Below are 14,184 nucleotides of genomic sequence, written 5' to 3'. Positions count from 1 at the left end.
CATCCCTCTGATATTTATTCATTTTTCTTTTACACAAATCTTTATCATACTTGTCGGTGTTCATGACAAACTGTGTATATAAATCTTGATAATTAGGAGCATTAACATGTTCCTTGGTACGTTCATAGCAAGCCTCAAGTTTTAACTAAGGATCAGGTAACTGTTTTTCATAATATTCAACAAGCAGCTGTAAAAACATATTGGAAGCAGTTTGTTGGATGGCCCTCCATTTCTGCATGAATTCTCCATCTTCACTAGCAAGCCGGTTCAACATACACTCTTAGCCCCCTAGGAGCAATTTTAGCTGACAAATAGACTTTAAGAAGCTTGCAATGCCACACATATGAACGTACCATTTTAGAGGATTCAGTTAACTGTCTGAACACATCATGCAAGTCCGACTGACCTGCCTCATTGTTCATATTAATCATGTCCCGCACCTTAGTAGTTGCAGTAAAAAAAAAAAAACACATTCATCCTTATCCGCTGCTAGTTTGTCCAAATACACCCTGAAATCAGTGCCTGCCACCGTTTTGATGCAGAATCCTATGTTTTCCCACTTTGATCCAAACACTAGCTGTTCTCAGTCTCTGGTAGATATAAATATCACCTCCAGTATATCTCCAAGCCCATCCGACTGATGGGACTGTCTATTGTACATACCAGCACTCCAAAAATAGAACCCCAAATGAAATGGTGCATGCAAACGTACTGAATAGGTGCACGAAGTAAATAACAGATACCAAACAGTTCTTCAGCACTCCAAGTGAAGCCACTGTGAAGAGAAGTTTTATTAAAGCATAGCCTGTATCAGTAACACAGACAGGTGACCGGTTTCGCCTAAAGCGTCATCAGTGTGTGATTTAAAAGGCAGAAACCCAGATTTAAATACTAGAAAAATACAGCCACAAGCAGCAAATATTTAAAGGTGCAGACACTAATAATACAACTGAACACAATTACCCAATCGTTTCAACACTGACACAAATAAATTGGTATTATATATCTAAACATATATATATATATATATATATATATATATATATATATATACACACACACACACACACACACACACATACACACACACACACACACATGGGTCTATATGACTTGGTCGACAGTTCATTTGATTGACACTCATTTGGTCGACAATTCATTTGGTCGACAAGCAGATTTGCCCCCTTCCCCAATGTTGTGCAACCCTGGAGTTGATATATAGTTAGGGGGGAGGGTGTGGGGGGCACAGCCCCCCACCCAAAAATGCCTGTCGACCAAATGAACTGTCGACCAAATGAGTGTCAATCAAATGAACTGTCGACCAAGTCATATAGACCCACACACATACATACACACACTCCCCCAAACCTGATCAAAATTAATTGAACAAAACTTGATATACACCACCATAAAAACCCAATCTAATAGCACTCAACGGGGGCTTTACACAATAAAATACAGAGTCATGTATACAAAATAGAAACCCATGTCATTATATTCTCAATATATATATATATATATATATATATATATATATATATATATATATATATATATATATTACATTCACTAAAGTAAGAATTTTCGAGTTGAAGCTTATGAAGCTTACAAGTCTGGTTCTTTTAAAGCTTTAATTTGGTTGTCCAAGAGCCATAGTCCATTTCTCGAGTCTGCACACTAAAGGAATAATCTTTCTTTTCCTCAAGCCAGTGACATAGTAAAAACATATCCTCTTGTCTCTCCTCATTGGCCGCTGAGGTACTGGCTGTGTTGTCTTCAGGGTAACCGGATAGTAAACTCACAGAAGCTCATCTATTGTCATCAGTTCTTTGAGCTGGTGTAATGGAACCTTCAGTATTAACTTGCAGAGAAAAAGTGGTTCCAGCCTCTACAAATTCAATGGCCGAGTCTGGTTGTTTAGAACAGGCAAGGTTATCATTCAAATGCTGGGTCAAAGCCTGAACAAAGAGATGCTGCTAGCATTTCCGTTCATCTCTTCAACTAAATAAAATGAAAATCACACCACTACACTTAGAAAAACAAAAAAACGAATGGCAAAAGCTACAAACTCTTATTTATTAATAAGTGGAGCGCTTTCGTCAGAGCAGTGTCCATCTTCATCAGAACAATTCTTTTCCATTGTCAATAGTACCTTGAATGGGGACAATGTCCCGAATGGATGTGGGAAAGTGAGCTTTCAGGAGGCTTTAGTTCTGCCCTACAATTTGGACTTTGAAGGAATCAAGAATATAATTAATCATAACTGGAATATTTTTAGGGTAGACAGTGTATTCGGAAAAAGTAGGACAAAATCCAGTAGTGGTGTACAAGAAGGATTTATGTTTCAAGTCTATTACTGAAAGGTCCTTGAAGAGGTCCCAGGTAGACGTATGAGTAAATGTGGCAACGGCAACCAATGTAGATTTATCATGGAAGGTACAGAAATATTGGTCCCTAGATGTGGAACAGTAAAAACTGGACAAAAGGTAAACTGCCAGAGTACAAATATAGTATATCCTGCCAAATTCCAACAATGTGAATGTTTTTATATAGGCAAGACTAAGAACAGATTTAAAATTAGAATACATCAACATCAATATGATCTACAAAACGATAAGAATACCCTGGACAAGCATATCAAGAACACTCCTACTCACAGCTTTAAATATACATGCACTGAAAAGTTAGTTTTGACCAAAGGGGCGGACCACAAGAGTTGCTTTTGGAATGTATAGAGTTAACATGGCAGCATAGGTGTGATGCATGGTGCAGATGAGCTCTCTGCGCTGAATGAGACCATCTTGATTTCTGACTCAGTTTTTGTGGTTTTACTTAAATTTATGGAGTATACCGTGGTGGTGGTGCAGTGGTTAGCGTTGCCGCCTCACAGCAAGAGGTTCTCCCGTTCGATTCTCAGCTGGAGCATCTTCTGTGTGAAGTCTGCATGTCCTCCCCGCGGTCGAGTGACGTTAAAGACATGCAGGTAGGTGCGTGCATGAATGGGTATGCCTTCTTTGAAGGTTAGGTATCGGGCTGACAACTCCGCACCGTAAAAATCCAATGCCAATTATTAGCAGACCGGAGTTCTGCTGTGGTGACCCCTAACCGGGAAAAGCCGAAAGACATTACTATTTAAATTTAATGAGTAGTTCACATGGAAGGTTATTTTATTTATGTCTTCAATATTCATGTGTAAACTGCAAGGTTTTTTAAGGAGACACTTGAGAATGACTGTTTAAGAATTTATTGGGGGTGTGTGTTTTAAAGTCATGTTATGCTTCCAAAGCTTTTAAAACAAGCTGACAATGGAAAATAATTGTTCTGATGAAGCTGGACATTGCTCTGACGAAAGCGCTCAACTTTAATAAATAAAACTTTGTTTGTAGCATCTGCCTTTCGTTTCTTGTTTTTCTAAGTTTTGTGATGTAATTTTCATTTTATTTATGTTAATATGTTATCTTAGTCCTTACATTTCACACTTTACCATTAACAATATTTTATTGATCTTAAGTTGTATAAATAAAATTATAGAACTGAGTGTAAATGCCTGCACCAATTAAAGCCACAGCAACAGCAATCAAAACAGTGTTTGCTTTAATCTACAGCTTTAACAGCCTTAGAAAACAAATACACAGCAAATGAAGAGCTACAGGGGTAGGTTTAAACTGTAAATCAGAAACTGCATGGGAATGACCATGTGCAGCTTTACTAGGAAGACTGTTGCATAAAGCAGGTCCTACAAGTGCTAGAAGTGAAAAGCGACTATATGATGCGAAACATTACTTAATAGACCAGCAATTCTTCATCTTCTAAATAACAGGAATAATAACCATACGAGTTACTGACGTACTATAGGCAGGCCGCTTCCAGACTATGAAGCGGTGAGTGAATAAAGACTGGGACACTGCACACAGATATGGGTGCTAAATCCTCTCCTGACCTTTCCCAACCAGGTGGGCATCTAGGAGAATATTAATTATAATGCCAGGTCACATCACAAATGTTCCAAAATCTAAGTGTATGGCTGGAAAAAAGACAATTTCAATTAGCATGATAAGAATTTTGCAACATTTTGGTTACAAACATGAAAACCTGTGTACTGTCACTGACCCAGGAGAAGTGGTAACCTAGTCGAGTTTTGAAAGTGGACAAAACTAGCTAGCCTGCTGGCTGAGACCAGGCACCCCTTACAATTCTGGAGACTAATATGGAAATAAATTTAAGTATCAACAGTTACCTAGACAGAACTGTCAAAGGACAGCTCTCTTTTTGGAAAGAGGTGAAAAAGACGTAAAGCAATCCACTAGTTGGCTACAGTAGGACAGTCTAAAAATGATACAGCCATTCATAAAAGTGTATACACAGACAATGGAGAATGTGTAAAATGTAAAAAACTCAGAAAACACTCTTTTGCTAGGTAGAAAATAGCTATTCAATCCAAAATAATCGCAACAAAATCAATGGCACGGCAAAGAGTCACACCATATGGTGATGGATAAATATAAATCAATCAGTCCTATCTTTCTAGAAGAAACGGGGTCTCCAAGGAAAAGGATATATCCATTTCCTGGAGGACTGCCAAGTACGACATGCGATAAGAGACAATTAAGGAGTGCATGCCTTGAGCTGTCAGTGGTATTTCACGTAGGAAAACAAAAGGAAAAATGGAAAAAAAAATTAAATAATGCCACACAATATTGCAATCTGTAGGAATGTATAGAAAGTACACAAATCAGTATAAAAACAACCATGACAATTACTTGTGGAATTCATGTCACGTGCTTATTCATCCTTGAAGATAATTAATGATATAAAGTCTGACTCACACGCACTAAAGGTGTGAACAATGGTAAAGAGCCACTGCAGTCACCACCTGATACTTCTGATACACATTCATTGATATGTAAACATTAGCAAATATCAATCTTAGAGGAACATAACCTCACCCACCTTGGCAAGGTTCATCTTAAGCTTCTTCTCCTCCTTCAAAAGGTTTGTGCTAGTGATAATTGATTCAAGGACAGAGGAGTATTTCAGTGTCTCACACACCAGAGCGTATAACTGCTTGATATTCTAAAGAGAAAACGAGCAAAAGCTGAATAATGCAATATGCAGCTAGGCTAAAAATTAGAAAGGTATGACAATTATTACAAGCATGCATGTGTTTTCTTGATTTCAGTCTTACACATCTACCTCAAAGATAAAAGAAACACTGCATTCATGAGGACTAAAATTGCCCCACTTTATTCATGCAAGCTACACCATTTACTTAGACCTTGTTTCACAGTTTTCATGCAAGTGATTTGCCTATGAAAAGTCCAATCAAGACAAGCACACATGTATAAAGATTCCGACTACCTGAATACAATGTGGTAAATTACTTCTTAACAGTATACTTTAACAGTTAAGGCAACATATTTATTTTTTTACTTATTTATCCCTTGTTGACTGGGCTAGTCCCACTTGGCTGATGGACCCTTTTCAGGGGAGATCTGAGGTAGTATTTGTATGGACTGTAAGATTAGGTTTCACTTACATGTAGTCTGTTGGACATAAGTATAGTATTCTCTTTATGTCGGCCTAGAAATGCAGCCATGTTAAAGCAGACATATATAAGGAATGCTTCAGTACAACTGAATAAATTTCAGTCAAGAAAACTGATAAGAATAAAATGTGCTAACAATGTGCAGCACATTAAGTACTAACAGGCTTGGGAATCAAGGTATTAGGAGAGATACTTCAGACACAGAGTCAGTTAGTTAGTTCATTAGGACTGGTACGCATAAAGTCATTACAGTGCAGAAGTAAGTTCAAATATCCAGCATTCCAGAATATTATTATTAATCAGGAGAAAAGGAATAATTCTGATTATGAGTGCAGAAGCTACTGACATTATAATTCAGTCTATTTCAGTTTATCAGCACTGTTATTGGAGACAGTAAGATTTGATTTAGATATTGTTAAACTGTACAGTGGATGTAAAAGCTATTAACTGAATTACAATTTATGAAGACTTTTATTCTGAAAGGTACAAGAATATTTGTTGCATAAAGAAGAGACTTGCACTATTCAGCACAGTTCTGGTTAATTAAAAGATAAAGACATTCGTTCTAGCCTCATTCCAGTTTCTTCCAGTATTCTACAGTTCTTTCACTTCTTACAATAGCAAGCCACCATTGATGGGAGGGGAAAATATCTGCAGTTAAATTAAGTCTCAAAACCCCATAGCAGCCTTGCAAATCTATCAGCATACACTCTACATATTTTACAGAGCAGTAGTGTTCCTTCAAAACATTACTTCAGAAAATCTACAGTAAAGTCTCAAACAACTTCAGACTCTCTAAGATACCAGTGTAAAGGGCATTAATCCAGTTAACAATGTATCAGAAAGTTTCACCATCTCCAAAGTAGATGACAGACTTTCAAAGTTTCCAGTATAATGTCGCAGAGCCAAAAAACTCCATATGAGAGAGTTTAAAAAGATTCAAAACATGTAGCCACCTTCTCAATGCAACTTCAATTTTCCTTATGTGAACATTTTTATTACAATGCATTTTCTTGCTGAATCAAATAGTAGAGCTCAGAAAACTTTAAAATACATCAGCAAATATGAATCGTACAGATATGTTAAACTGTACTTCTGCAGTAAAGCGGCCAGTAAATGTGTAAATTAAATTTAAAAATTGGGTAAAGCAATTTAAAAAACTGTTTTCCAGAAATGTTCATTTAAATTCAATGTTGTTAGTTCCGGAATTTTAAATCTTTCTATACATAAAAGGGTTAACACACAGACGCCCATTGTAATAAGTAAAGTAACAGACACACTTTCCTTTGATTTGCAAGCTTCTGTCAGTAATGGTTTCAGACTTAAATAACATGCAAATTATAACAAAATTCTAGATTTACAATATTCAGAAATCAGTGTAAATCCTACAGCACATGCAATTCAAAATACAGAGTTAAGTCATAGTACTGCAAATACAAACACAGTGTACTTAACATGCAAATATCTGGACAAAACACAAAGCAAACATTTGCAGTGTTTCAAGTTCATGTTATTTCAAATACAAATATTCAGAATGTAATAAATTCTAGTTTTATTGTTTTCAGAAGCCAGTGCAAATACTGCACTGAGGGCTATAGAAGTTAACAGAGTACAGATTTTGATCAGTTTGATGAAGTAAACACCAACATAAATGATTCAAAGACTTCAGAGGAAAATAAAGAAGAAATGCATACCATAGCTCGAGTCAATGTTTTTAGTTGTATAAAAAGAAGTTTCAATGTATCTATAAAGGGTGCGACAGTCCAGCACCAAACCAGATTATTTATGTCATTGTTTAAGGTTGACAGAAATGACATTTCATTATTTACAGAAACAAAATATGGAATAACGTACAGACATTAATTTCAGTTACAAATATACCTCTACTAGAGGACAAGAATGCAGTTATAATGTCAGGATTTAAAGGGTCAAATGTTACAGCATTGTACAGCTCCGAGTGTAAAAGTAACGTACTAGGTATGGACATGTCAGATGTGCATGTTGTTTTAGACTTCAGTAACAAGATTTTATGGAAAAATAAAAATGTTACACAATGTACTGTAGTGCACACAGATGAATATAAAGGAGAAAAGATAATTTAAAGTATAATGAGAGCAGAAGCAACTGACATTATAATTCAGTCCATTTCAGTTTATCACCACCGTCACTGGAGACAGTAAGATTTGATTTGGACATTACCATTTACCTCCACTGTACATAATATAGCAATAACCCACGCCTGGGTGTGGGTAATGCTAAATTTACCCACGGTTGGCGTGGTTTGGTCCCGAGGCGCCCGAGGACCAACCAAAGCCGACCGTGGGTAAATTTAGCATTACCCACACCCAGGCGTGGTATTGCTATTATACCATGACATTATTTAAGAAAAGAAACTGTTACTTTTCTTAAATAATGGCATAGTATAATGCCTGTTTACTGCCCTTCCGCAGATGTCTGGCATCCGCGGCAGTTCTGATGTACTGCGCGCCTGCGCAGTACATCAGAGCTGTGGGCAAAAGCAACAGAGAAAGCAAGATCTCCGTTGCTTTTTTTAGTGTCTCGCTATGTTAAATGAGTTTAACATAGCGAGACAGTTTAAAAATAAGCAACGGACATCTCCGTTGCTTATTTTAAAACTGTCTCGCTATGTTAAACTCATTTAACATAGCGAGACATAAAAGCAAGGGAGATCTTGCCTCCTCCGTTGTTTTTTTTAAAACACGGCCTCGCAATGTTAAATGGGTTTAACATAGCGAGACAGCTTTAAAATAAGCAACGGAGATCTCCGTTGCTTATTTTAAAGCTGTCTCGCTATGTTAAACCCATTTAACATAGCGAGACAGTGTTTAAAAAAAAAGCAGTTATACTAATGGGAAAAAGTCCGGGCGACCGGACTTTTTTCCATTAGTATAACTCGATTTACAACGGGCACGCTGGCCAATCAGCGTACACGTTTTGGGGGGATCATGGTATAATAAACATTCTTAACTGAACTACAATGTATGAAAACTTTTATTCTAAAAGGTACAAGAATATTTGGCGCATAGAGACTGGCACCTATTCACCACAGTTCTGGTTATTTAAAAGATAAAGACATTCATTCTAGCCTCATTCCAGTTTCTTCCAGTATTCTACAGTCCTTTCAATTCTTACAATAGCGAGCCACCACTGATGGGAGGGGACAATATATGCAGTTAAAATAAGTCTCAAAACCCCATAGCAGCCTTGCACACAGATGACATTTTTGCAGTAGACTGTGCAAATGATGTACAGAATTTAAAAAATTGCTTACAACAGGAACACAGATTCTTGGTTTAAAGAAGAAATTAAAATTTCAGTTCAGCTGCCACAGCTGAAGTGCAAGCAGACAAGTTACCACATTTTCAGAAACAATATCTTACACTCAGAAAAGCAGAGAGACTGGAAAGCTAATTTCAATTCACATTTATGGCCAGTAAAAAAAAAATAGCAAGAGTTTCAGCCTCGTACTTGATTTAAATTTGATATACACATTTACCATTCTGGAGGAACATGCTGTATATGGTACACCAGAAATGAAAATCAAGTTGAATTTGAATAATAAATGGTTTACATTTACAGATCTGTCAAATGAATTGTTTGTGTTATTGTTTTGTTTTAGAAGACACTGCTAAGGCCTTTGAATTACTGAAATAGTGTTGCAATGCACAAACAATATCTTGATATTGCTAGAGAAAGATGAGGATTCAGAAATATTAAATAATGTTTTGCTAGTTTTACAGAATGTAGAATTTAAAGTCAATGTTACATTTCTAAAAGTGACACTGCAGTCAAGTTCAGATCCCAAGCAAGAAAACAGTGCAGCATAAACACTCTGCCATTAAAGGCACAGGTTCAATTCTTATGTCAGGGAAAGGAATACAATGTAATTTTACTATATGAGGAACCTTCACATACTTGTGCAGGACAGACAAGTTAAGTTCCAGAATCAGATCAGTGCAATTCTAGTAATAAATATGTACACGCAAATGGGTCAAGATTTTACATATTTCATGCAGAAAATGCAGATTACCACAGCATGGATTTACATAATGAGTTATCGGATTTACCTTATCAGATTACAGGCCATTTCAGCGAGCCAAACTAAGGACAGTGCTCTATACCATAAAACAGTACAGTAAAGATCAGTTTTATTATTATTAGTGACAGTTTTATGCAGTAATACTTCTTACTATTTATCTAAAAAATGCACTCAGTAATGATAAATCTTTGCAGCATTCAGCAGTACTAGAAAAGTTAAATGGCTTCAGCTAAAAGAACAGAGACATACACACTGAAGAAATGCCTTTGTAAATTATGACCTTAGGGTCACGAAGTAAACATAGAAAATTCAACAGTTAAGATTAATTTTATAAAGGTGCAGAAATGCAAAAAAAAAAAAAAAAAAGTGAAAAATGAATACAATGTCAGATTAATAATTTAGTTTCGTTTGAATTTATGACAGGAAAAACAATACCACTGAGGTTTCCGTTTGATTTAATAAATGAGGTTACAGCTTTTCCATTTCACTTTAGTACATTATCAGTTTGGTTACAGACAAGAATTTATTAATAACATAGGTTTACTTAATGCAGAAAATGTAAGCAGAGTCAAGGCAACAAGCAATGCTATCAGTTTGCACACTGTTAAAAGCTGCAAATGTTACTTTACGGACCTGATACTACTACTATTGTGCTTTGCAGATATTACTACAGAAAGACACTGTCAGTATTGAATTTTTAACTAATTTCAAGTTTGGTATTCCAGAATACATGGTTTTCAATACACTGAGGAAAATGTTTGATTACTTTTATATGAATGCAAATTTGCCTGTGTCACAAGTGATAATTCAAAAAGGTATTTGACAAGAAAAAAAAGAAAAAAAATCATTACATCTGCTACCCATACTTCTACCAGAGATGGGTGGGGGGAATTGGAGAGCTTATTTGTATGAGACACATATCAATGGACCCTTGGACATTAAGGTAGCTCTTCCAATATCCCAGCAGTGAATTGGGCAATGTAGAGCAAATTCAAATTGTGTATTTTGCAAGTTATGGGTTGACCCATATGTGTTTTAAGATCAGCAAGAACAAAGAACCAAAGAAGCCTGAAGAGATGATTATTGCCCCCACAATATTTCTTTAGTCAGCACATATACAGTATGTTAACTGCAATTATGTAAATGTGTTTCAGTTATCTAAAGAAGTATTCTTTAGAGTTAAAATGTGTATTAAACAGATATGTATTTATGTGGATTACAGTTAAAGCAAGCATGCAGATGTGCATTCAAACAAGTATTTCAAGCTAGTTTCAATTTCTAGATATGTTCTCAGACAACAGTACTAGTCTGTTTATATTTTTGTGTGTGTTCAGACAATGCTGGTTGAAAAGATATTCCTTTAGTGTTAGTTTGGCTAGTTTCCATAATATACTATTTATACACATTTCAGATGTTCAGTATAAATATGTATCATTTTAGAATAAATTTCAGTCAAGTTTCAGAATATGACATTCACAAATGTTCATTATAATACATTTCAGTCAGATTTCACAATAACATTCATACTCAGTTACACATTTCTGACAGCATTACATGCATAAACAGTATGCACATAATTATAACATATTTTGCAAAATTACATCACACACTTCACATTACTGTCTCATTAGTTTTAAGGGTAAAGAGATACCTTCTCAATAAGCCAAATTACAAGCCAGATTACAATTAATTTTATCTAAAGTGGTCGATTAACGTCTGAAGACATGCAGGTAGGTGCATGTGTGGGTGAGCCTTTTTTGAAGGTTGGATGTCAGGCTGGCATCTCTGCACTGTAAAAATCCACTGCCAATCATTAGCGGACCGGAGTCCTGTGTGGCGACCCCTAACCGGGAAAAGCCGAAAGACTAAGAAAGACTTAAGTTGTTTAATATACTTACGGCATAACAGTTCCCGCTTAATGTGTTACAAAATACAGTGCACATTACATAATTACTCTATAAAAACTTCTGTAAAAAAATAAACAATGAAAAAAGCACTAACGCTGACCTGTGATTAAGCATTTTTGTTGTCTTTAGATAAAACAAGTTCTTCAGAATATACAGTAAATGCAAGGGAACAAGTACAGTAATGGAAGTCAACAGCCAATAGAAATATTGCATAATAGTAAGTACCAAGTAATACCTAGCCAATAAGCTAACAGTGGAAACTGTACAGACAGTAAAATATGTACAAAAATGAACTGTACTGTTAAGAGTAAGCAGATCAAAACATGTTATTGAATCAGTTAGACTAATACAGTTGAATGATGCATATGAAGGATTTAAACTAAAAAATGAAATACGTAAACTAAAGAATATAATATTAATTTAATCATAACAGCGTAAAGCACATTTAATGTTTATATTTTCATTAAGTCCCGGTGTTGACTTTGCATTCAATTGTAGCTGCCACTTCAATTCTCTCAGCTCCAGAAAAAGATTAAAGTCACCAAAAAATGAATTCATTTGTTCCAAACTAAGAATCCAAAGTTAACAGAATTCCTACAAGAAATACTATGTTTTGCAAGAGCATTGTTCAAATTTTGAGCTCTAATAGCTCTTAAATGTTTCTTTATTCTGTCTGAAAGTTTTTTAGATGTTTTTCCTATATAGAAACTTTTACAAGAAACACAAACAATTGCATAAACTATTAAATCCAAACCTTCCTTATGAGGGATGTTGGTATATAAAGCTTCAATGTTCAAGATGACAAGAACACAATTTGCAATAACCTGTTCCTTCATAAATATTTCATTCAAGAATGCCCAGGAATCTCTTTAAAGAAGTAGTAGATTAAACTAATGGATTAAGTACAGAATCCAGATACTGTGCTATTTTTTCTGTCTTTGTCTTTCTATTAAAAATAATATGTTTAAAAGGTGGATTTTGCTGATTATGTATTTTTGGTATACCAAAATGTTTGCCCTAACTAGATGAGCTAACAGTCAATGAAATTCTTATAGTGAAAGGTCATTGTTAAAATGTATTTGTTTTAGAGTTTTATCTATGAACATAAATTGTTTGATAACATCCTTTAGTTCTATCTGTCGAAAAAAATTGCCTGAAAGGGTGGATTCATTTTTTTCAATGTAGGCATCTTGTTGAAGAACTAATCCAGTGCCTTTTGTCTGCATGCATTAACTCTTAAAAAATTTTTGTCATTAAAAATATATGTTGTACCATCCATCTGTTTTGTTGGAACCACAAAACTCTCTAATATCTCTTTCACAAACCTTTGGAAAAACTTGTAATGAATTGTGCAAGACTGGGTTATACAAACTTTTTGGCCATAAGGTAGTAAAAGAACTATTATTTTCTTCTAGATCCGAATCATCAGCATCTGGTGTAGTATTACTGTTACTACTGTTGTTGTGAAGTAGTCTTAGATTAAGTTTTCTGATGTACAGGCATAAATACAACAGAAGATCCGATAAGTTTGCTCTTTGAGAGGGCATGAAAGTAAATCCTTTCTGTAAGACCTGCAAATGATCTTCAGAGGAGAATCTGTCACAGTCAAATTGAAAACAGCAGTACTCATATTTTTTATGGTGTCTGCAGAATGTATAGAGTTTGCAGAAACAGTAGTAATAGCATCATTAGCTTTTGTGTATCCTGTAGTATTGGTGGAAATTGCAGTCAATATATTATTGGCTTATGTGTACTCAGAGAGTTAGTAGAATCTGTGGAAATGGTTTCATTAACTTTAGATAAAACTAAGGTGTTAGTAGAAAGTGCAGATACGGCATCATTAACTATTGTATTTATAGTAAGTTGTAATAATTATACATTAGGCAGAAAGTTAAAAAGACAGTATGCAAAGATATAGATCTGAAATGTAAAAAGCAAAAGTTTAGTAAATGTACTTCTATTACAACACATTCACACATAAAACTTAAAGGCAAATGGGCAGGATTATTAGTAACAAATATAGATGAAGGCTTACAGAAGTAAGTTAATACAGTATATGGTAATTATGCTTCAAAATACATATATTACAGGTGCAAAAATTTGCCCAATTATAATTAAATCATAAAGTTAAGAGGCTTCAAAAGGCTTTCAAATAATTAACAGATCATAATGCTCAAGTGACACCTAGTGGTCAAATTAAAATTTGAAGTTTATTTACCAGATCAGGACAAATTATTGTATTGTTGTTGTATTAGTTTTGAGTAATCATAGTATCCTTTGCAGTCTATACTAATAAAGTTATGAAGCAATTATAGAAGTAAACTCCAGTTCAGTAATTTTTGAAACAATTGTTATATTTTAATAAATCCTATATAAATACAGCTAGTAAAACAAACCGCATTGACCTGAAAATGTAAAGTCAGGCCTGTGTCTTCATTTTATATTTCAAAATTTAAACTAACCACAAAAATACACTCCTGTTTAGGGGTCTCAGGGGGAATTCGAACATTAGGTTTCACTTAAATGTAGTTTGTTAGACATAAATACAGTATTCTCTATACATAGGTCTAGAAATGCAGCCACATTAAAGCAGATGTGTATACACAATGTTTCAGTACAAATGAATAACCTTCAGTCAAGAATACTGATAAGAATAAAATGTGTTAAAAGAC

At 35.0% G+C, this 14,184-nt stretch overlaps 1 protein-coding gene across 1 annotated transcript in view; it reads right to left on the bottom strand.

Annotated features, from left to right (window-relative positions):
* The window catches only part of NSUN5 (NOP2/Sun RNA methyltransferase 5), a 787,401-nt gene that overhangs the window by 727,925 nt on the left and 45,292 nt on the right, over nucleotides 1-14,184 (bottom strand). Inside the window, exon 2 of the mRNA XM_044054112.1 lies at nucleotides 4,951-5,073. Within this exon, the coding sequence (XP_043910047.1) occupies nucleotides 4,951-5,073 (123 nt within the window). The remainder of the gene's footprint in view (nucleotides 1-4,950; nucleotides 5,074-14,184) is intronic.

The sequence above is a fragment of the Protopterus annectens genome, chromosome 13.part0, assembly GCF_019279795.1.
Source record: "Protopterus annectens isolate FY-2018-M chromosome 13.part0, PAN1.0, whole genome shotgun sequence".
Lineage (NCBI taxonomy): Eukaryota > Metazoa > Chordata > Ceratodontiformes > Protopteridae > Protopterus > Protopterus annectens.
The sequence above is the reverse complement of the archived record's forward strand: the minus strand, read 5'-3'. Positions and strand labels throughout refer to the sequence as shown.